Here is a 22,653-nt window from a genome sequence, read left to right as displayed (position 1 = left end):
AGATTTCAAGTTCCAACAGGACTTGGCGCCTGCACACAGCGCAAAATCTACCCGTGCCTGGTTTACGGACCATGGTATTTCTGTTCTAAATTGGCCCGCCAACTCCCCTGACCTTAGCCCCATAGAAAATCTGTGGGGTATTGTGAAAAGGAAGATGCAGAATGCCAGACCCAAAAACGCAGAAGAGTTGAAGGCCACTATCAGAGCAACCTGGGCTCTCATAACACCTGAGCAGTGCCAGAAACTCATCGACTCCATGCCACGCCGCATTAACGCAATAATTGAGGCAAAAGGAGCTCCAACCAAGTATTGAGTATTGTACATGCTCATATTTTTCATTTTCATACTTTTCAGTTGGCCAACATTTCTAAAAATCCCTTTTTTGTATTAGCCTTAAGTAATATTCTAATTTTGTGACACACGGAATTTTGGATTTTCATTTGTTGCCACTTCAAATCATCAAAATTAAATGAAATAAACATTTGAATGCATCAGTCTGTGTGCAATGAATAAATATAATGTACAAGTTACACCTTTTGAATGCAATTACTGAAATAAATCAAGTTTTTCAAAATATTCTAATTTACTGGCTTTTACCTGTATATTGACGCTTACATAGGTCTGGTGATAATGTTCCCCTTTAACTTCCCGTGGTAAATTTTCCGGAAATTTACCGGAAACTTTCCACCCTTTTGCAACCCTACTCCTGATCACTTCTCCACTACAGCTTCAAGTGAGCAGTCAGATTGAAAGTTGATCGGATTTTATTGTTCCGGGCTTCTTACAGTTGTCATTAGTGCCTCCAGTTCCTGCAGCTGTCAATATTTCTTTCCTCTGATATGTACTTTTTGTTATATTTAATACAAAGAAGTGATTCTTTTGCGAAATTGAATAAACTTGACACATACTTTGCTATTTCTGCAATCTTAACTGTGTCTCCCTAGTATTAAGTAGCTGGCTATTGTACTACTTATACTTGTATAGCACTTAACGTTTTGGCATAGGCTGTTTAACAACAATGTTCTAGCCTCACTCTGACTCATAACTCAAAAGGTATATCATTACGAAAGATAATTGAGATTTTCAAAGCAATTACAGTGTCTTGTGGTGTTTCTGTTTCTCTATTCGCATGCAAACTCATGTCCAGTTCACCTGTGGCCTCTCGTGACGTAGACCCGTGCATCACAGTCTCGCGACAAACTTTTCCACCAAAAACCCTAGGAACGCGGTGGCTTTTCACGTCACGTGACCAGGTTTGTTACCAGCAGGTTGGCGCTGATCCCAGCGGCCAGGACGAGGAGCATGAGGGCCAGAATCAGAACACGACGCATGACCACGTTTCTTTGGGCGACTTCTTGGTCCACCGAGTGCACTGTTGCTGGGTCCTCAGGACCAATCGGATCGTTCGTGTGTATTTGGTCCTGACAGCTTTGTGGCTCATCTGTTGGGGAAGAAATGTGTTAATTACTCATGTTACACTTGAAATACATTTTATTTCAGGTAATTGTAACGGTCCGCTCCCTGTATGCTCGGTGCCAGAGCTTGGTCCGCATTGCCGGCAGTAAGTCGGACACTTTTCCAGTGAGGGTTGGACTCCGCCAAGGCTGCCCTTTGTCACCGATTCTGTTCATAACTTTTATGGACAGAATTTCTAGGCGCAGTCAAGGCGTTGAGGGGATCTGGTTTGGTGGCTGCAGGATTAGGTCTCTGCTTTTTGCAGATGATGTGGTCCTGATGGCTACTCAGTGGCCTAGTGGTGGTAAAAAATGGGACCCATTACCTCCCTGCTTGGCACTCAGCATCAAGGGTTGGAATTGGGGGTTAAATCACCAAAATGATTCCTGGGCGCAGCCACCGCTGCTGCCCACTGCTCCCCTCACCTCCCAGGGGGTGATCAAGGGTGATGGGTCAAATGCAGAGAATAATTTCGCCACACCTAGTGTGTGTGTGACAATCATTGGTACTTTAACTTTAACTTTAACTTTAACTTCATCTGGCCAGGATCTTCAGCTCTCACTGGATCGGTTCGCAGCCGAGTGTGAAGCGACTGGGATGAGAATCAGCACCTCCAAGTCCGAGTCCATGGTTCTCGCCCGGAAAAGGGTGGAGTGCCATCTCCGGGTTGGGGAGGAGATCTTGCCCCAAGTGGAAGAGTTCAAGTACCTCGGAGTCTTGTTCACGAGTGAGGGAAGAGTGGATGGTGAGATCGACAGGCGGATCGGTGCGGCGTCTTCAGTAATGCGGACGCTGTATCGATCCGTTGTGGTGAAGAAGAAGCTGAGCCGGAAGGCAAAGCTCTCAATTTACCGGTCAATCTACGTTCCCATCCTCACCTATGGTCATGAGCTTTGGGTTATGACCGAAAGGACAAGATCACGGGTACAAGCGGCCCAAATGAGTTTCCTCCGCCGGGTGGCGGGGCTCTCCCTCAGAGATAGGGTGAGAAGCTCTGTCATCCGGGAGGAGCTCAAAGTAAAGCCGCTGCTCCTCCACATCGAGAGGAGCCAGATGAGGTGGTTCGGGCATCTGGTCAGGATGCCACCCGAGCGCCTCCCTAGGGAGGTGTTTAGGGCACGTCCGACCGGTAGGAGGCCGTGGGGAAGACCCAGGACACGTTGGGAAGACTATGTCTCCCGGCTGGCCTGGGAACGCCTCGGGGTCCCACAGGAAGAGCTGGAAGAAGTGGCTGGGGAGAGGGAAGTCTGGGCTTCCCTGCTTAGGTTGCTGCCCCTGCGACCAGACCTCGGATAAGCGGAAGAAGATGGATGGATGGATGGATGGATGGTAATTGTAACTTCAAATAAGCTCATTCTCTCCACGAGTCCCCTGAAAGGGTTTTTACTCCACAGGTGTGCCTTATCAGGGTTGATGAGTGGAATGTCTTGCTTTATCAATGGTGTTGGGACCATCAGTTGTGTTGTGAATGAGAAGGTGTGTCCAAACTTTTGGCCTGTACTGTATATTCTATCAATCACATCATTTTAAGTGTGTGACTCAAAGTAGCAATAGTGTCCAAAAGTCTCCTAAAACTGTGAATAATGATATCTAGTAAAAGTGATCTTTGTAATCTTTAAAGAGACTGTGTGGACTCAAGTCACATGACTTGGACTCGAGCCAGACTCATCCATCCATCCATCTTCTTCCGCTTATCCTAAGCAGGGAAGCCCAGACTTCCCTCTCCCCAGCCACTTGGTCCAGTTCCTCCCGGGGGATCCCGAGGCGTTCCTAGGCCAGCCGGGAGACATAGTCTTCCCAATATGTCCTGGGTCTTCCCCGTGGCCTCCTACCGTTCTGACGTGCCCTAAACACCTCCCTAGGGAGGCGTTCGGGTGGCATCCTGACCAGATGCCCGAACCACCTCATCTGGCTCCTCTCCATGTGGAGGAGCAGCGGCTTTACTTTGAGCTCCCCCCGGATGGCAGAGCTTCTCACCCTATCTCTAAGGGAGAGCCCCGCCACCCGGCGGAGGAAACTCATTTCGGCCGCTTGTACCCGTGATCTTGTCCTTTCGGTCAAAACCCAAAGCTCATGACCATAGGTGAGGATGGGAACGTAGATCGACTGGTAAATTGGGAGCTTTGCCTTCCGGCTCAGCTCCTTCTTCACCACAACGGATCGATACAGCGTCCGCATTACTGAAGATGCCGCACCGATCCGCCTGTCGATCTCACCATCCACTCTTCCCTCACTCGTGAACAAGACTCCGAGGTACTTGAACTCCTCCACTTGGGGCAAGATCTCCTCCCCAACCCGGAGATGGCACTCCACCCTTTTCCGGGGCGAGAACCATGGACTCGGACTTGGAGGTGCTGAGGTACTTTTTAGCCATTCCATAGCGAGTCTACCGACAGATATAAGTTGGAACTGTACACTACTTTATATTAGAAATGGCAACAGCGGAGCATGAATGCACCACAACAAAAAGATGGAGAAAAAGAAGAAGCTTATTGACTACGGCGTGGGCTGCAATGGAAGACGCATGCAATTTTTCAGGACTTATGCAGATCCCAAATACAAATCAGCAGGTATCGACAGGAATGAAAAGTTGGTTTTGCATAGTATTGCAAAACAAAACACCAGATAATGTCTCCTAATAGGTGCCATTTTGGGTTCCTTGTACACGCCATAATAATAATTGTATGTTGAAGCACAGTACGTCTGGCTAGGGTGGCTGTAATGCTCGACAATCCGTCGAGCAGTGTGGCTTCGTACCAAGGTCGTTCTAAAACATTTTCACAGGTTTTTTAATGCTTTATGTTCTATATTCTCAATGAAACTGTTAGAATAATTATGTATAAGTTATCACACAACTCTTATGCTTAAAGGCCGTTGCTATAGTTATTATCAATTGTGCTGAAGTTGCACTTTTCTATCTGTGCACAGGCACACGACTTGTAATCTTTCATAGCGAGTTGTCTCGTATCAGCAGTTTGTTTCCAGACCCTGCCTGCTGACAGCCGAGGACAGACATCGAGAACCTCAACGCAGACAAAAAAAAAAAACAGGGCGAAATCACGAGTCTCACCACATTTTCATTCTGAATAATCATGTATTGTGTCTACTGGGGGCTGCCTGCATTACCCCTCCCTTAAGAAGCAGCCTCAGTGATGTTAACTAGGGAACTCCTGAATAAATAGAGGAGCGCGTGGGGCTGTACCTTAGAGCGTAGGGTGAGACTGTAACTGAGCGTGCAGCACTATACGTTTCTCCACATGAGCAAAATTCAACTCTGTCTCTGCCTGATTCCTTCTTCTTGTCTTGTTAAAGTAGCAATGATAGTCACACACACACTAAATGTGGCGAAATTATTCTCTGCATTTGACCCATCACCCTTGATCACCCCCTGGGTTGTGAGGGGAGCAGTGAGCAGCAGCGGTGGCCACGCCCGGGAATCATTTATGGTGATTTAACCCCCAATTCCAACCCTTGATGCTGAGTTGGAATTGGGTGACCTGATGGGTCCCATTTTTATAGTCTTTGGTAGGACTCGGCCAGGGTTTGAACTCACAACCTACCCATTTCAGGGCGGCCACTCTAACCACTAGGCCACTGAGCAGGTTAATAGATAGTTCGGTGTTTGAACCTCACTGAAACATCAACGTTTTAGACTTGCTTGCTAACCTCGAGGTCGGTAAGCACAACGAGAATTAATCCGTACATGAGGCGCACTGAACCTAAAGGCACACTGTACATTTTTTTTTTAAATTAAAGGATTTTAAGTGCGCCTTATAGTCCAAAAATGACGGTGGTATACATGTTATACCGGACCGGGGTGGTGGTTCCTCTCCTTAAGAAGGGGAACCGGAGGGTGTGTTCCAACTATCGTGGGATCACACTCCTCAGCCTTCCCGGTAAGGTTTATTCAGGTGTACTGGAGAGGAGGCTACGCCGGATAGTCGAACCTCGGATTCAAGAGGAACAGTGTGGTTTTCGTCCCGGTCGTGGAACTGTGGACCAGCTCTATACTCTCGGCAGGGTCCTTGAGGGTGCATGGGAGTTTGCCCAACCAGTCTACATGTGCTTTGTGGACTTGGAGAAGGCATTCGACCGTGTACCCCGGGAAGTCCTGTGGGGAGTGCTCGGAGAGTATGGGGTATCGGACTGTCTGATTGTGGCAGTCCGCTCCCTGTATGATCAGTGTCAGAGCTTGGTCCGCATTGCCGGCAGTAAGTCGGACACGTTTCCAGTGAGGGTTGGACTCCGCCAAGGCTGCCCTTTGTCACCGATTCTGTTCATAACTTTTATGGACAGAATTTCTAGGCGCAGTCAAGGCGTTGAGGGGATCCGGTTTGGTGGCTGCAGGATTAGGTCTCTGCTTTTTGCGGATGATGTGGTCCTGATGGCTTCATCTGGCCAGGATCTTCAGCTCTCGCTGGATCGGTTCGCAGCCGAGTGTGAAGCGACTGGGATGAGAATCAGCACCTCCAAGTCCGAGTCCATGGTTCTCGCCCGGAAAAGGGTGGAGTGCCATCTCCGGGTTGGGGAGGAGACCCTGCCCCAAGTGGAGGAGTTCAAGTACCTAGGAGTCTTGTTCACGAGTGGGGGAAGAGTGGATTGTGAGATCGACAGGCGGATCGGTGCGGCATCTTCAGTAATGCGGACGCTGTATCGATCCGTTGTGGTGAAGAAGGAGCTGAGCCGGAAGTCAAAGCTCTCAATTTACCGGTCGATCTACATTCCCATCCTCACCTATGGTCATGAGCTTTGGGTTATGACCGAAAGGACAAGATCACGGGTACAAGCGGCCGAAATGAGTTTCCTCCGCCGGGTGGAGGGTCTCTCCCTTAGAGATAGGGTGAGAAGCTCTGCCATCCGGGGGGAGCTCAAAGTAAAGCCGCTGCTCCTCCACATGGAGAGGAGCCAGATGAGGTGGTTCGGGCATCTGGTCAGGATGCCACCCGAACGCCTCCCTAGGGAGGTGTTTAGGGCACGTCCAACCGGTAGGAGGCCACGGGGAAGACCCAGGACACGTTGGGAAGACTATGTCTCCCGGCTGGCCTGGGAACGCCTCGGGATCCCCCGGGAGGAGCTGGACGAAGTGGCTGGGGAGAGAGAAGTCTGGGCTTCCCTGCTTAGGCTGCTGCCCCCGCGACCCGACCTCGGATAAGCGGAAGAAGATGGATGGATGGATGGATTATAGTCCAAAAATGATGGTGGTATACATGTTATACACTTTCACAGCTCACCTGAGTTGACACTGACACCAGCTCTAACCTGAGCCTGGGGCAAAAAAAACAAAGAATTGATAGTAATTCCGAAATTGCTTCACGATGTATTTTTGAAGAGTGACATTTTACCTCAAAGGTAGCTTTACTCCAGTCCATTCTCACCAGGTAGACAACCAGGAAGCAGCACTGCAGAAACACACCTGTGCAAAATCCTATCCACAGACCTGAACAGGAAGTCATTTTTTTTTTTTTTTTTTTTTTGCCATTCTGAACATTTCACTTTAAAGGGCCCGAGTACTCAACAACATACCATCGACTCCTAGTTTGGCTGCAAACATCAGTGGCACTCCGAGAGGTAAAGCCACCCCATAATAACACAGCACGTTGCAGATCGCCCCGAATTTCTGCGTACCTGTTCCTCTTATTATTCCTCCCGTGGCCGCCTGCAAGTCATGCAAACTCCCTGAAGTTGTTATCTTTGCTCCCGAAAAGTTGTTGGAGCTCCATAATGTCTTCATAAGATTGAAGCCAGGCTTACTGAAACTGCATCCAGGATGATGAACGGAGCATAGAACAACACAACCTCACCAACCTTTACTCGGATTTGTCTGTTGGGAAACAGGAGGGACATTTTCAGTAGGATTGTACGAAAAAAGGTGGAGAAAACTCAACAATTGATTGCGAAATACGGTATTTAAAAACATAGAAATGTACTAAATTTCACAGAAAAATACTGTGTACCAGGGTTGTCCCGATACTAATTGTGGAGGGGGGGCGTGGCCTGCGGGCCTGCCGCGGAACGGGGTGTGCAAGGACCGGCCTCGAAGACAGCGACAGGTGAGTAGATGGCCCAGGTAAGCCTTGTTATCTAATCGCCTTTATTAGCAGCAGCCGGAACGAGACACGTGGTTGGAGTTGGAGTGGGAGCCAGAGAGAGAGATAGACACGGACTAAGAAAAATTACTGTTAATATCTGCTTATTTTCTGTTTTAACATGTTCTATCTACACTTCTGTTAAAATGTAATAATCATTTATTCTTCTCTACTTTGATACTTTACATTAGTTTTGGAGGATACCACACATTTAGGTATCGAGCCTTGTTATCTAATCACCTGTCGCCTTTATTAGCAGCAGCCGGCACGAGACACGTGGTTGGAGTCGGAGTGGGAGCCAGAGAGAGAGATAGACACGGACTAAGAAAAATTAATTTTGCTGGAAAGCAAAAGCCTCTCAACATTTATGAGAATAAAACAGTGTTGTACCCTGAAATTCAAGCTCTCATGGCAGTGTGTGGTGGTCCGAGGAACCCACTAGAGGGCAACCTCTACACTAATATTTTGGTACCGGTACCAAAATGTATTTCGATACTTTTCAATACCTTTCAATGCATTTCTAAATAAACGGGACCAGAAAAAAATGGCATTATCGGCTTTATTTGAACAAAAAATCTTAGGGTTAATCAAACATATGTTTATTATTGTAATTTAGTCCTTAAATAAAATAGTGAACTTGTCTTTTTGTAGTAAGTAAACAAAGACTCCTAATTAGTCTATGCAGTAACATATTGTGTCATTTATACACCTATTATTTTGTACACATTATGAGGGACAAACTGTAAAAATTGATTATTAATCTACTTGTTCATTTACTGTTAATATCTGCTTATTTTCTGTTGTTTTTCTGTTTTAACATGTTCTACACTTCTGTTAAAATGTAATAATCACTTATTCTTCTCTACTTTGATACTTTACATTAGTTTTGGATGACACCACACATTTAGGTATCTATCTTTGATACCAAGTAGTTACAGGATCATACAATAAAATATAATACCTAATAAATCAATACTGATGAAGAAATACTGATGTAAAGGGTAGGTGTCGCGCTGTTTCTGTTTTAACATGTTCTATCTACACTTCTGTTCAAATGTAATAATCACTTATTCTTCTCTTCTTTGATACTTGACATTAGTTTTGGATGATACCACACATTTAGGTATGGATGTGATACCAAGTAGTTACAGGATCATACATTGGTCATATTCAAAGTCCTCATGTGTCCAGGGACGTATTTCCCGAGTTTATAAACATAATATACATTTTTAAAAATGGAAAAAAGATTTTGGGATGATATAAAATATCTATGTAATCATAGTAGTATCGACGAGATACGCTCATGTACTTGGTATCATTACAGTGGATGTCAGGTGTAGATCCACCCATGGCGTTTGTTTACATTGTGACGCCGGTGAGCTATTGTATCCTCCTACAGTGTGTAGTGAAGCATGTTTAGATATACTTCGTCCTCCAGTGATAATGGTACTTGTAAGAAACTTACTTTGTCGCCATGGAGACGAGGATTACTGATTTAGAAGTAGCTAAAACACTGTGGATGGATGTTAGCGGCTAACTAGATAGCCATGTGTTAAAGCAGCTCTTCCTGAGGGTGTTTCAGTGTTATAACTTCACCTTTATCTTGACTTTTTACACCAAAATGCGTCCATTCTCCCTTTTCTGTCTACACACTGTGTCTGCTTGTAAGTACTCTGTGTGTGTGCGCTGCCCAACATGCTCCTCTGCTCCTAAAACCAGCAATGTTGTTAAAAAAAAAACAACTAAAAAAAAAACGGTACTTTTATACGGTATAGAACCGTTTTTGACTCATTAGTACGGCAATACTTTTTTTTTTAGCTATTTTGCAGGCTTAACAATGTACAACAACATCATTGTGGTAGGCACATTTATGATTGTATCCCACATAAAAAGGAATATTGGGGCTGGTTGTGTTGCCACACACTTCAGGAGGAATAATAATAATAATAATAATACAAACCCTGTTTCCATATGAGTTGGGAAATTGTGTTAGATGTAAATATAAACGGAATACAATGATTTGCAAATCCTTTTCAAGCCATATTCAGTTGAATATGCTACAAAGACAACATATTTGATGTTCAAACTCATAAACATTATTTTTTCTTTGCAAATAATAATTAACTTAGAATTTCATGGCTGCAACACGTGCCAAAGTAGTTGGGAAAGGGCATGTTCACCACTGTGTTACATGGCCTTTCCTTTTAACAACACTCAGTAAAGGTTTGGGAACTGAGGAGACACATTTTTGAAGCTTCTCAGGTGGAATTCTTTCCCATTCTTGCTTGATGTACAGCTTAAGTTGTTCAACAGTCCGGGGGTCTCCCTTGTGCTATTTTAGGCTTCACATATTCAATGGGAGACAGGTCTGGACTACAGGCAGGCCAGTCTAGTACCCGCACTCTTTTACTATGAAGCCACGTTGATGTAACACGTGGCTTGGCATTGTCTTGCTGAAATAAGCAGGGGCGTCCATGGTAACGTTGCTTGGATGGCAACATAATGTTGCTCCAAAACCTGTATGTACCTTTCAGCATTAATGGTGCCTTCACAGATGTGTAAGTTACCCATGTCTTGGCCACTAATACACCCCCATACCATCACACATGCTGCCTTTTACACTTTGCGCCTAGAACAATCCGGATGGTTCTTTTCCTCTTTGGTCCGGAGGACACGACGTCCACAGTTTCCAAAAACAATTTGAAATGTGGACTCGTCAGTCCATAAAACACTTTTCCACTTTGTATCAGTCCATCTTAGATGAGCTCAGGCCCAGCGAAGCCGACGGCGTTTCTGGGTGTTGTTGATACGCGTTTTTCGCCTTGCATAGGAGAGTTTTAACTTGCACTTACAGATGTAGCGACCAACTGTAGTTACTGACAGTGGGTTTTCTGAAGTGTTCCTGGGTGCATGTGGTGATATCCTTTACACACTGATGTCGCTTGTTGATGCAGTACAGCCTGAGGGATGGAAGGTCACGGGCTTAGCTGCTTACGTGCAGTGATTTCTCCAGATTCTCTGAACCCTTTGATGGTGAAATCTCTAAATTCCTTGAAATAGCTGCTTGAGAAAGGTTTTTCTTAAACTGTTCAACAATTTGCTCACGCATTTGTTGACAAAGTGGTGACCCTCGCCCCATCCTTGTTTGTGAATGACTGAGCATTTCATGGAATCTACTTTTATACCCAATCATGGCACCCACCTGTTCCCAATTAGCCTGCACACCTGTGGGATGTTCCAAATAAGTGTTTGATGAACATTCCTCAACTTTATCAGTATTTATTGCCACCTTTCCCAACTTCTTTGTCACGTGTTGCTGCCATCAAATTCTAAAGTTAATGATTTGCAGAAAAAAATAAAGTTTATGAGTTTGAACATCAAATATGTTGTCTTTGTAGCATATTCAACTGAATATGGCTTGAAAATGATTTGCAAATCATTGTATTCCGTTTATATTTACATCTAACACAATTTCCCAACTCATATGGAAAAAGGGTTTGTAATAAGGATTGTGACAGACGTTTGAAGACTGAATGACTACTCTGTATTAAATATGCAATCCTATTTAAACACAAGAAAACAGAATTAGTGTGATCTGATTGCTACTGAATATATACAGTAAATAAATACTTTTGCTGGACGTCATATGTAAAAGAGGAGTTTAGGTCGGGTGATCATATAAGGCCGGGAGATAGCTGGCGGTCTAAGGTCATCAAAGAAAAACTAGTCAAGTCCTCTGAGCTCAGACACAAAATACTTAATCATATGTAAAGATACTTACTTATCATATGTAAAGATACTTACTCATCATGTGTAAAGATACTTACTCATCATATGTAAAGATACTCACTCATCATATGTAAAGACGTAAGCAATGTGATCCCTCAGGCTTCCAATGATGACGGCCCAGCACACAGAGACTGATCCTGTGTAGGAAAGGTGCGGTTGTTTACTTTCTCCAATCATGTCCCGCTCACATGGTTTATGCTCGACGTTTATTTGGAACTTGCACAGCGTCACGACGGTGAAGCAATGGACGGAAATCACAATGGACATATATAACATGGAGAAGATAACTGCCTTTATTAATTATAAATTGGAGAAATGTACTTCCTTCTTGGGAAAACTGGGTCAATTATTAATTCATTTTTCGAATTAGTGCTTAAAAAAAAAAAGAAAGAAAAAAAGGATTACTCCCTATATATATATATATATATATATATATATATATATATATATATATATATATATATATATATATATATATATATATATACATATATATATATATATATATACACCTATACACATATACAGGTAAAAGCCAGTAAATTAGAATATTTTGAAAAACTTGATTTATTTCAGTAATTGCATTCAAAAGGTGTAACTTGTACATTATATTTATTCATTGCACACAGACTGATGCATTCAAATGTTTATTTCATTTAATTTTGATGATTTGAAGTGGCAACAAATGAAAATCCAAAATTCCGTGTGTCACAAAATTAGAATATTACTTAAGGCTAATACAAAAAAGGGATTTTTAGAAATGTTGGCCAACTGAAAAGTATGAAAATGAAAAATATGAGCATGTACAATACTCAATACTTGGTTGGAGCTCCTTTTGCCTCAATTACTGCGTTAATGCGGCGTGGCATGGAGTCGATGAGTTTCTGGCACTGCTCAGGTGTTATGAGAGCCCAGGTTGCTCTGATAGTGGCCTTCAACTCTTCTGCGTTTTTGGGTCTGGCATTCTGCATCTTCCTTTTCACAATACCCCACAGATTTTCTATGGGGCTAAGGTCAGGGGAGTTGGCGGGCCAATTTAGAACAGAAATACCATGGTCCGTAAACCAGGCACGGGTAGATTTTGCGCTGTGTGCAGGCGCCAAGTCCTGTTGGAACTTGAAATCTCCATCTCAATAGAGCAGGTCAGCAGCAGGAAGCATGAAGTGCTCTAAAACTTGCTGGTAGACGGCTGCGTTGACCCTGGATCTCAGGAAACAGAGTGGACCGACACCAGCAGATGACATGGCACCCCAAACCATCACTGATGGTGGAAACTTTACACTAGACTTCAGGCAACGTGGATCCTGTGCCTCTCCTGTCTTCCTCCAGACTCTGGGACCTCGATTTCCAAAGGAAATGCAAAATTTGCATGGTTGGGTGATGGTTTGGGGTGCCAAGTCATCTGCTGGTGTCGGTCCACTCTGTTTCCTGAGATCCAGGGTCAACGCAGCCGTCTACCAGCAAGTTTTAGAGCACTTCATGCTTCCTGCTGCTGACCTGCTCTATGGAGATGGAGATTTCAAGTTCCAACAGGACTTGGCGCCTGCACACAGCGCAAAATCTACCCGTGCCTGGTTTACGGACCATGGTATTTCTGCTCTAAATTGGCCCGCCAACTCCCCTGACCTTAGCCCCATAGAAAATCTGTGGGGTATTGTGAAAAGGAAGATGCAGAATGCCAGACCCAAAAACGCAGAAGAGTTGAAGGCCACTATCAGAGCAACCTGGGCTCTCATAACACCTGAGCAGTGCCAGAAACTCATCGACTCCATGCCATGCCGCATTAACGCAGTAATTGAGGCAAAAGGAGCTCCAACCAAGTATTGAGTATTGTACATGCTCATATTTTTCATTTTCATACTTTTCAGTTGGCCAACATTTCTAAAAATCCCTTTTTTGTATTAGCCTTAAGTAATATTCTAATTTTGTGACACACGGAATTTTGGATTTTCATTTGTTGCCACTTCAAATCATCAAAATTAAATGAAATAAACATTTGAATGCATCAGTCTGTGTGCAATGAATAAATATAATGTACAAGTTACACCTTTTGAATGCAATTACTGAAATAAATCAAGTTTTTCAAAATATTCTAATTTACTGGCTTTTACCTGTATATATGTCTTGTGTTTATTTACTGTTTTAGTCATTCCCAGCTGAATATCAGGTCCCTCACAGCATCTTCCCTATCTGAATCGCTCCCACTGCCCTCTAGTCCTTCACTCTCACTTTCCTCATCCACAAATCATTCATCCTCGCTCAAATTAATGGGGAAATCGTCGCTTTCTCGGTCCGAATCGCTCTCGCTGCTGGTGGCCATGATTGTAAACAATGTGCAGATGTGAGGAGCTCCACAACCTGTGACGTCACGCTACTCGTCTGCTACTTCCGGTACAGGCAAGACTTTTTTTATCAGCCACCAAAAGTTGCGAACTTTATCGTCGATGTTCTCTACTAAATCCTTTCAGCAAAAATATGGCAATATCGCGAAATGGTCAAGTATGACACATAGAATGGACCTGCTATCCCCGTTTAAATAAGAAAATCGCATTTCAGTAGGCCTTTAACTACCGTATTTTCCGCACTATTAGCCGCACCTAAAAACCACAAATTTACTCAAAAGCTGACAGTGCGGCTTTTAACCCAGTGCGCTTTATATATGGATTAATATTAAGATTCATTTTCATAAAGTTTCGGTCTCGCAACTTCGGTAAACAGCCGCCATCTTTTTTCCCGGTAGAACAGGAAGCGCTTCTTCTTCTACGCAAGCAACCGCCAAGGTAAGCACCCGCCCCCATAGAACAGGAAGCGCTTCTTCTTCTACTGTAAGCAACCACCCGCCCGCGTAGAAGAAGAAAAAGCGCGCGGATATTATCATTTCCTTTGTGTGTTTACATCTGTAAAGACCACAAAATGGCTCCTACTAAGCGACAAGGATCCGGTTCATGAAAAGACGCAATCTCTCCATCCGCACACGGACTACTATTTCACAGCAACTGCCTAAAGACTTTCAAGAAAAGCTGGCTACTTTCCGTGCATATTGTAAAAACAAGATAGCTGAAAAAAAGATCCGGCCAGAGAACATTATCAACATGGACGAGGTTCCACTGACTTTTGATATTCCTGTGAACCGCACTGTGGATACAACGGGAGCACGTACGGTGAATATTCGCACCACAGGGAATGAGAAGTCATCCTTCACTGTGGTTCTAGCTTGCCATGCTAATGGCCAGAAACTTCCACCCATGGTGATATTCAAAAGGAAGACCTTGCCAAAAGAGACCTTTCCAGCCGGCGTCATCATAAAAGCTAACTCGAAGGGATGGATGAAGAAAAGATGAGCGAGTGGTTAAGGTAAGTTTAAGTTTACGCGAAGAGGCCGGGTGGCTTTTTTCACGCAGCTCCGTCCATGTTGATATACGACTCCATGCACGCCCACATCACGCTGGTTTTTAATATATTATTAAAGTTTGACTGACCTATTTGACTGTTTTTTTGACATTCCTTTAGCGCAGTTAGATGAGGCTTACAACACGGGGCGGCTTATAGATGGACAAAGTTTTGAAATATGCCGTTCATTGAAGGCGCGGCTTATAACCCAGGGCGCCTTATGGTGCGGAAAATACGGTACAAGAACTGGTGTTTGATTGCTGACTGACCTGCACAGAAAAAGGAGAGTTTTGCAGACAGCTTGGCCCGCTCTGTGTCTCCAGCTCCGAGGGCGTTTCCCACTCTGACACAGCCCGCCACACTGAAGCCTGATGGAAACTGAAAACATGATACTACATTAACATGCACTGCATATACCAGCGTTTTTCAACCACACACTGGTGTGCCGTGAGATACAGTCTGGTGTGCCGTGGGAGATGATGTAATTTCACCTATTTGGGTTAAAAATATGTTTTGCAAAGCAGTAATTATAGTCTGCAAATGATGTGTTGTTGTTGAGTGTCGGTGCTGTCTAGAGCTCAGCTCACCATATCATAAAAAGGTGTCTAATTCTTAAACCAAAACTAAACATAAAGGTGAATGCCGCTAAGAAAAGGCATTGAAGCTTAGGGAAGGCTATGCAGAACAAAACTAAAACTGAACCGGCTACAAAATAAACAAAAACAGAATGCTGGACGACAGCAAAGACTTACTGTGGAGCAAAGACGGCGTCCACAATGTACATCCCAACATGACATGACAATCAACAATGTCCCCACAAAGAAGGATAAAAACAACTGAAATGTTCTTGATTGCTAAAACAAAGTAGATGTGGGAAGATGTATGAAACTACTACAGGAAAATACCAAAAAAATTGAGAAAAAGCCACCAAAATAGGAGCGCAAGACAAGAAGTAAAACACTACACACAGGAAAACAGCAAAAACCTCCAAATACTGTAAGTCAGGGTGTGATGTGACAGGTGGTGACAGTACACCTACTTTGAGACAAGACCTATATTGATACAGTACATCTACTTTGAGACAAGACCTATATTGATACAGTACATCTACTTTGAGACAAGACCTATATTGATACAGTACATCTACTTTGAGACAAGACCTATATTAATACGGTACACCTACATTGAGACAAGACCTATATTGATACAGTACACCTACTTTGAGACAAGACCTATATTGATACAGTACACCTACTTTGAGACAAGACCTATATTGATACAGTACACCTACTTTGAGACAAGACCTATATTGATACAGTACATCTACTTTGAGACAAGACCTATATTAATACGGTACACCTACATTGAGACAAGACCTATATTGATACAGTACATCTACTTTGAGACAAGACCTATATTGATACAGTACTTATACTTTGAGACAAGACCTATATTGATACAGTACACCTACTTTGAGACAAGACCTATATTGATACAGTACACCTACTTTGAGACAAGACCTTTATTGATACAGTACATCTACTTTGAGACAAGACCTATATTGATACAGTACACCTACTTTGAGACAAGACCTATATTGATACAGTACATCTACTTTGAGACAAGACCTATATTGATACAGTACATCTACTTTGAGACAAGACCTATATTGATACAGTACATCTACTTTGAGACAAGACCTATATTGATACAGTACATCTACTTTGAGACAAGACCTATATTGATACAGTACATCTACTTTGAGACAAGACCTGTATAGATACAGTACATCTACTTTGAGACAAGACCTATATTGATACAGTACATCTACTTTGAGACAAGACCTATATTGATACAGTACACCTACTTTGAGACAAGACCTATATTGATACAGTACATCTACTTTGAGACAAGACCTATATTTATACAGTACATCTACTTTGAGACAAGAGCTATATTGATACAGTACACCTACTTTGAGACAAGACCTATATTGATACAGTACATCTACTTTGAGACAAGACCTATATTGATACAGTACATCTACTTTGAGACAAGACCTATATTGATACAGTACATCTACTTTGAGACAAGACCTATATTGATACAGTACATCTACTTTGAGACAAGACCTATATTGATACAGTACATCTACTTTGAGACAAGACCTATATTGATACAGTACATCTACTTTGAGACAAGACCTACATTGATACAGTACATCTACTTTGAGACAAGACCTATATTGATACAGTACATCTACTTTGAGACAAGACCTATATTGATACAGTACATCTACTTTAAGACAAGAGCTATATTGATACAGTACATCTATGTCAGGTTCAAAAACTGATGACATTTATTAAACAGACAAGAAGCAAGGAATCATGCAGAGACAGAGTTTAATTTTGCATATTCATCGACTTTTTACCGTCAACTGAGTCTAGTTTTTTAATGATGTCTGCCTTTAATGATGTGTGCCTCCGCATTTTTTCACCGCAAAAAATGTGCCTTGGCTCAAAAAAGGTTGAAAAACACTGGCCTACACAATAACATCAGCATCTAATGGAAGATCGTATTCAACTCACCATGAAAGCAATGTTGGACAGCTCGTACACGACGGACTGAGCTCCGAGCTCCACCTCACTTATGAGACCTGTGAAGGGAAAATTGGATTCGCGTTTGTAGCCGTTGACCAAAATTCAGTGGAGATTAGAAAGTGTTGGTGGACGTGTACCTGCCAGTAAGCTGCCAATCTCAAACGTCCACCACTCCACACATAACATGACCATGCTGGGAATGGCCAAGTGAATGAATGAGCTCCAGTCCTGCAGGCAATCTTTGGACCAACCTGGAAGCACATTCATCTTTTTTGTAATTAAAAAAAAAAAATTTTTTTACATAATTCATGTTAAAGGAGCCAGATGTAATGTGGCCAGAAATGTTACTGCAATCACCTCAAAATTGTGTAGTCTCCTCCCACTCTCTAAGACTGAGGTTGCCAGATACGCAGCCGAATCTGAATCTTACCCCAAGGAACTTCAAATGGTAATGGGAGTGTCCTACGCTGTAGGTTTCTCTTGTTTATGCTTCTTGCAAGATAGTTTACTAAGTAATTATGCCACAATTTACTGACGCTCATTAGACAAAATGTATTTGTAACGTTCCATCCATCCATCCATTTTCTTCCGCTTATCCGAGGTCGGATCACAGGGGAAGCAGCCTAAGCAGAGAAGCCCAGACTTTCCTCTCCCCAGCCACTTCGTCCAGCTCCTCCCGGGGATCCCGAGGCGTTCCCAGGCCAGCCGGGAGACATAGTCTTCCCAACGTGTCCTGGGTCTTCCCTGTGGCCTCCTGCCGTCAGGCATGCCTAGGTGTTCGGGTGGCATCCTGACCAGATGCCCAAACCACCTCATCTGGCTCCTCTCCATGTGGAGGAGCAGCGGCTTTACTTTGAGCTCCTCCCGGATGACAGAGCTTCTCACCCTATCTCTAAGGGAGAGACCCACCACCCGGCGGAGGAAACTCATTTCGGCCGCTTGTACCCGTGATCTTGTCCTTTCGATCATAACCCAAAGCTCATGACCATAGGTGAGGATGGGAACGTAGATCGACCGGTAAATTGAGAGCTTTGCCTTCCGGCTCAGCTCCTTCTTCACCACAACGGATCGATACAGCATCCGCATTACTGAAGACGCCGCACCGATCCGCCTGTCCATCTCACCATCCACTCTTCCCTCACTCGTGAACAAGACTCCAAGGTACTTGAACTCCTCCACTTGGGGCAAGATCTCCTCCCCAACCCGGAGATGGCACTCCACCCTTTCCGGGGCGAGAACCATGGACTCGGACTTGGAGGTGCTGATTCTCATCCCAGTCGCTTCACACTCGGCTGCGAACTGGTGAGAGTGGCCAGTTGAAGCCATCAGGACCACATCATCTGCAAAAAGCAGAGACCTAATCCTGCAGCCACCAAACCGGATCCCCTCAACGCCTTGACTGCGCCTAGAAATTCTGTCCATAAAAGTTATGAACAGAATGGGTGACAAAGGGCAGCCTTGGCGGAGTCCAACCCTCACTGGAAACAAGTCTGACTTACTGCCGGCAATTGTAAATTTGTAAGGTTACGCAGCAATATTTTAGTCGGGAGTCGGAACAGATTGTTGGCTTTACCCTGCTAAAATGTCTAGTTTGACCGCACGAACCACCATCCAAATACTTATATATAATCCATCCATCCATCCATCTTCTTCTGCTTATCCGAGGTCGGGTCGCGGGGGCAGCAGCCTAAGCAGGGAAGCCCAGACTTCCCTCTCCCCAGCCACTTCGTCCAGCTCTTCCTGTGGGACCCCGAGGCGTTCCCAGGCCAGCCGGGAGACATAGTCTTCTCAACGTGTCCTGGGTCTTCCCCGTGGCCTCCTACTGGTCGGACGTGCCCTAAACACCTTCCTAGGGAGGCGTTCGGGTGGCATCCTGACCAGATGCCCGAACCACCTCATCTGGTTCCTCTCGATGTGGAGGAGCAGCGGCTTTACTGTGAGTTCCTCCCGGATGACAGAGCTTCTCACCCTATCTCTAAGGGAGAGACCCGCCACCCGGCGGAGGAAACTCATTTCGGCCGTTTGTACCCGTGATCTTGTCCTTTCCGTCATAACCCAAAGCTCATGGCCATAGGCGAGGATGGGAACGTAGATCGACCGGTAAATTGAGAGCTTTGCCTTCCGGCTCAGCTCCTTCTTCACCACAACGGATCGATACAGCGTCCGCATTACTGAAGACGCCGCACCGATCCGCCTGTCGATCTCACCATCCACTCTTTCCTCACTCGTGAACAAGACTCCCAGGTACTTGAACTCCTCCACTTGGGGCAAGATCTCCCCATGTTGCATCCAACCTGACGCGCCGCATTCTCTTCCATGTACATGTGATGCGTTGTGTTGTGCCAAGCAAATACCACCCCATATGTGTTGGACGCACATACAGTACCAGAAACTGCTAGCTGCATGCTAAGCATTGGCTGCAGGAACATACTAGCTTTGGTAGACAAGGTCATAGATGTCATGTTCAAACACTGATGACATCTATTAATCAGACAAGAAGCAAGGAATCAATCAGAGACAGCGTTCAATTTAGCTCATGAGGAGAACGCATGGAGCTGAACACTTAGTCACAGTCTCGCCCTACGCTCTACGGTTCAGCTCTTGCGTCCCTCTATTTCTTCAGGAGTTCCACAGTCAACAACATTAAGGCCACCTCTAAAAAGGAGTGGTCACATATATTATGCAAAGCAGGTCCAGGACGCACAATATGTGACGGAATGTGCTGGGGTTCTTGTGATTTCGCCTTGTCCCCGCTTAGTCTGCGTTTTGGCATCTTATCTTTGTTGAGGTCTCTGCTTCGTCTGTGTGCTGTCATCTTATCTTCGTTGAGGTCGTTGAAGTCCTTGGCTGTTAGCGGGCTAAAACAAAGATAACATCTAAGGCTGAGGCCACCCCTCAGACAAGAGGTTTTGTCCTTGCATAGATTAGAAAAGTCTAACTTGAGCAGAATAGCTAATAACTAAAGCAACGGACGTTAAGCATACTAAAGTTAGTGTGATAATATATACATAATTATTCTAACAATAGACTGTGTTGGACAATATAGTTTACATACCAAATGCCCATTTCCATTTATTACAAGTAATAAGAATACGTAAATGCCTGACTTACCTATCAAGGGGGGAAATTAGCAAGATTGGTGTCAGATGAAAAAATATTCTCCGCCTTCAATAGTGCAAAGTGACGTTCCACGTCCCAAGAGCTAGCTTATGTAGCCGAGGATCGGACCGCCAAGTGCCCTGCCTTCGGCTTCCGCCCAGCTCACACTGCACCCAACCTCTATGGCCCCTCCCATGAGTGGTGAGCCCATTGGATGGGGTACCCACGTTGCCTCTTCGGGCTGTGCCCGGCCGGGCCCCATGGGGACAGGCCCGGCCACCAGGTGCTCGCCATCGTGCCCCAACTCCGGGCCTGGCTCCAGAGGGGGGCCCCGGTGACCCGCGTCCGGGCGAGGGAAATCTGAATCCTTGTTGTTTCATTCCCATAGAAGTCTTTGAGCTGCTCTTTGTCTGATCCCTCACCTAGGACCTGTTTGTCTTGGGAGACCCTACCTCCAAGTCCGAGTCCATGGTTCTCGCCCGGAAAAGGGTGGAGTGCCATCTCCGGGTTGGGGAGGAGACCTTGCCCCAAGTGGAGGAGTTCAAGTACCTAGGAGTCTTGTTCACGAGTGAGGGAAAAGTGGATCGTGAGATCGACAGGCGTATCGGTGCGGCATCTTCAGTAATGCGGACGCTCTATCGATCCGTTGTGGTGAAGAAGGAGCTGAGCCGGAAGGCAAAGCTCTCAATTTACCGGTCGATCTACGTTCCCATCCTTACCTATGGTCATGAGCTTTGGGTTATGACCGAAAGGACAAGATCACGGGTACAAGCGGCCCAAATGAGTTTCCTCCGCCGGGTGGCGGGGCTCTCCCTTAGAGATAGGGTGAGAAGCTCTGCCATTCGGGGGGAGCTCAAAGTAAAGCCGCTGCTCCTCCACATCGAGAGGAGCCAGAGGAGGTGGTTCGGGCATCTGGTCAGGATGCCACCCGAACGCCTCCCTCGGGAGGTGTTTAGGGTACGTCCAACCGGTAGGAGGCCACGGGGAAGACTCAGGACACGTTGGGAAGACTATGTCTCCCAGCTGGCCTGGGAACGCCTCGGGCTGGACGAAGTGGCTGGGGAGACGAAAGTCTGGGCTTCCCTGCTTAGGCTGCTTCCCCCGCGACCCGACCTCGGATAAGCGGAAGAAGATGGATGGATGGATGGATGGCCTTCAATAGTCTCCATTTTTCAAAGGCATCCCCCGATACAAATCCTCGTTTTGTTCCTGGCTTTGTCATGAATAAGTTGAGAATGGCAACTTTTAGATGTACCAAGGTCTGACATGTTTAGTAACTTTACCGGTGGCAGTAGCCAGACCAAGATGGCGGTGCGTAACTGGCAACCTGGATGTGACACACTCTCGGATGTTCTAATTGGTCAAACGGTGGAGGGCGGGGCATCAAAACGAAAACAATAAGAAGATTTCGGGGCTGTAAATCTAATTTTGAAATGAGCATATGAACTACTGTTGTCAGTTATAGAGGTATTGGAAAAGAAGATGATTTATTGACATATCAGGACCATTTCATGATGACTTGACATGACATTATTACATATGGCACCTTTAAGGACATTCATATTTGGTATTTCACATTTAACTTAGCCTTCTAGTTCAGATCCAATCTGTATTTTTTATAAAAGCCTGTGTCTGATTGCTTACTGTGTTTAGCTTGTTGTTGTTTTTGGGCTTGAACAATATTCATTTTGCTTTAGAGGTTCTTTTAAACAAAGACTGCTGAAGTGGTTTTGAGTTTCTGATTGTCCATTCAGACATAATACCATATTAACGTTTGGGGGGAACAATGGTGGACATGGAAGAGTGCTGCTCATTGGTGCACTTACCTCCCCAGGTGGCCTTGTGAACACCTTTCCATAGGATATAAGCGTAGAGGACCCCAGCCATGTAGAACTGGGACAGAGTGTTGGCAAGAGCCGAGCCTCTATAGAGAACATTGCATTTGAAGGGTATTTAGTTTCACGCAATCAGTGCTGGAAATGAAAAAGCAACACTTACGCTACACCCAGATTTAATGCAAAGAGAAAAATGTAGTTTAAGAGGACGTTGATGAGATTGACCACAAAACCGGTGATTACTTGTGGCCATATGACACCCTGAAATGGACAACTGAAGCATTGTTATGTTTTAACGGTACATGTTTACATATAAGATGTGTTGCTACATTAATTGGTATGCAGCATAGTTTTGGCTGTTTTAGTTGACATCATTATGCCTTCTGATTTTTGACTTAC

At 44.7% G+C, this 22,653-nt stretch overlaps 1 protein-coding gene across 1 annotated transcript in view; it reads right to left on the bottom strand.

Moving 5' to 3' along the window:
* Positions 1-995: 995 nt before the first annotated feature.
* The window catches only part of slc47a3 (solute carrier family 47 member 3), a 66,729-nt gene continuing 45,071 nt past the window's right edge, over positions 996-22,653 (bottom strand). The window contains exons 8-18 of the mRNA XM_061973218.1: positions 22,418-22,515; positions 22,246-22,343; positions 17,458-17,571; positions 17,309-17,376; positions 14,990-15,098; positions 11,392-11,467; positions 7,207-7,276; positions 6,979-7,111; positions 6,798-6,892; positions 6,687-6,720; positions 996-1,441 (exon numbers count right to left, since the gene is read on the bottom strand). Of these exons, the coding sequence (XP_061829202.1) occupies positions 1,242-1,441; positions 6,687-6,720; positions 6,798-6,892; positions 6,979-7,111; positions 7,207-7,276; positions 11,392-11,467; positions 14,990-15,098; positions 17,309-17,376; positions 17,458-17,571; positions 22,246-22,343; positions 22,418-22,515 (1,095 nt within the window). The 3' untranslated portion in view covers positions 996-1,241. The remainder of the gene's footprint in view (positions 1,442-6,686; positions 6,721-6,797; positions 6,893-6,978; positions 7,112-7,206; positions 7,277-11,391; positions 11,468-14,989; positions 15,099-17,308; positions 17,377-17,457; positions 17,572-22,245; positions 22,344-22,417; positions 22,516-22,653) is intronic.

Source organism: Nerophis lumbriciformis, linkage group LG17 (genome assembly GCF_033978685.3).
Source record: "Nerophis lumbriciformis linkage group LG17, RoL_Nlum_v2.1, whole genome shotgun sequence".
NCBI lineage: Eukaryota > Metazoa > Chordata > Actinopteri > Syngnathiformes > Syngnathidae > Nerophis > Nerophis lumbriciformis.
The sequence above is the reverse complement of the archived record's forward strand: the minus strand, read 5'-3'. Positions and strand labels throughout refer to the sequence as shown.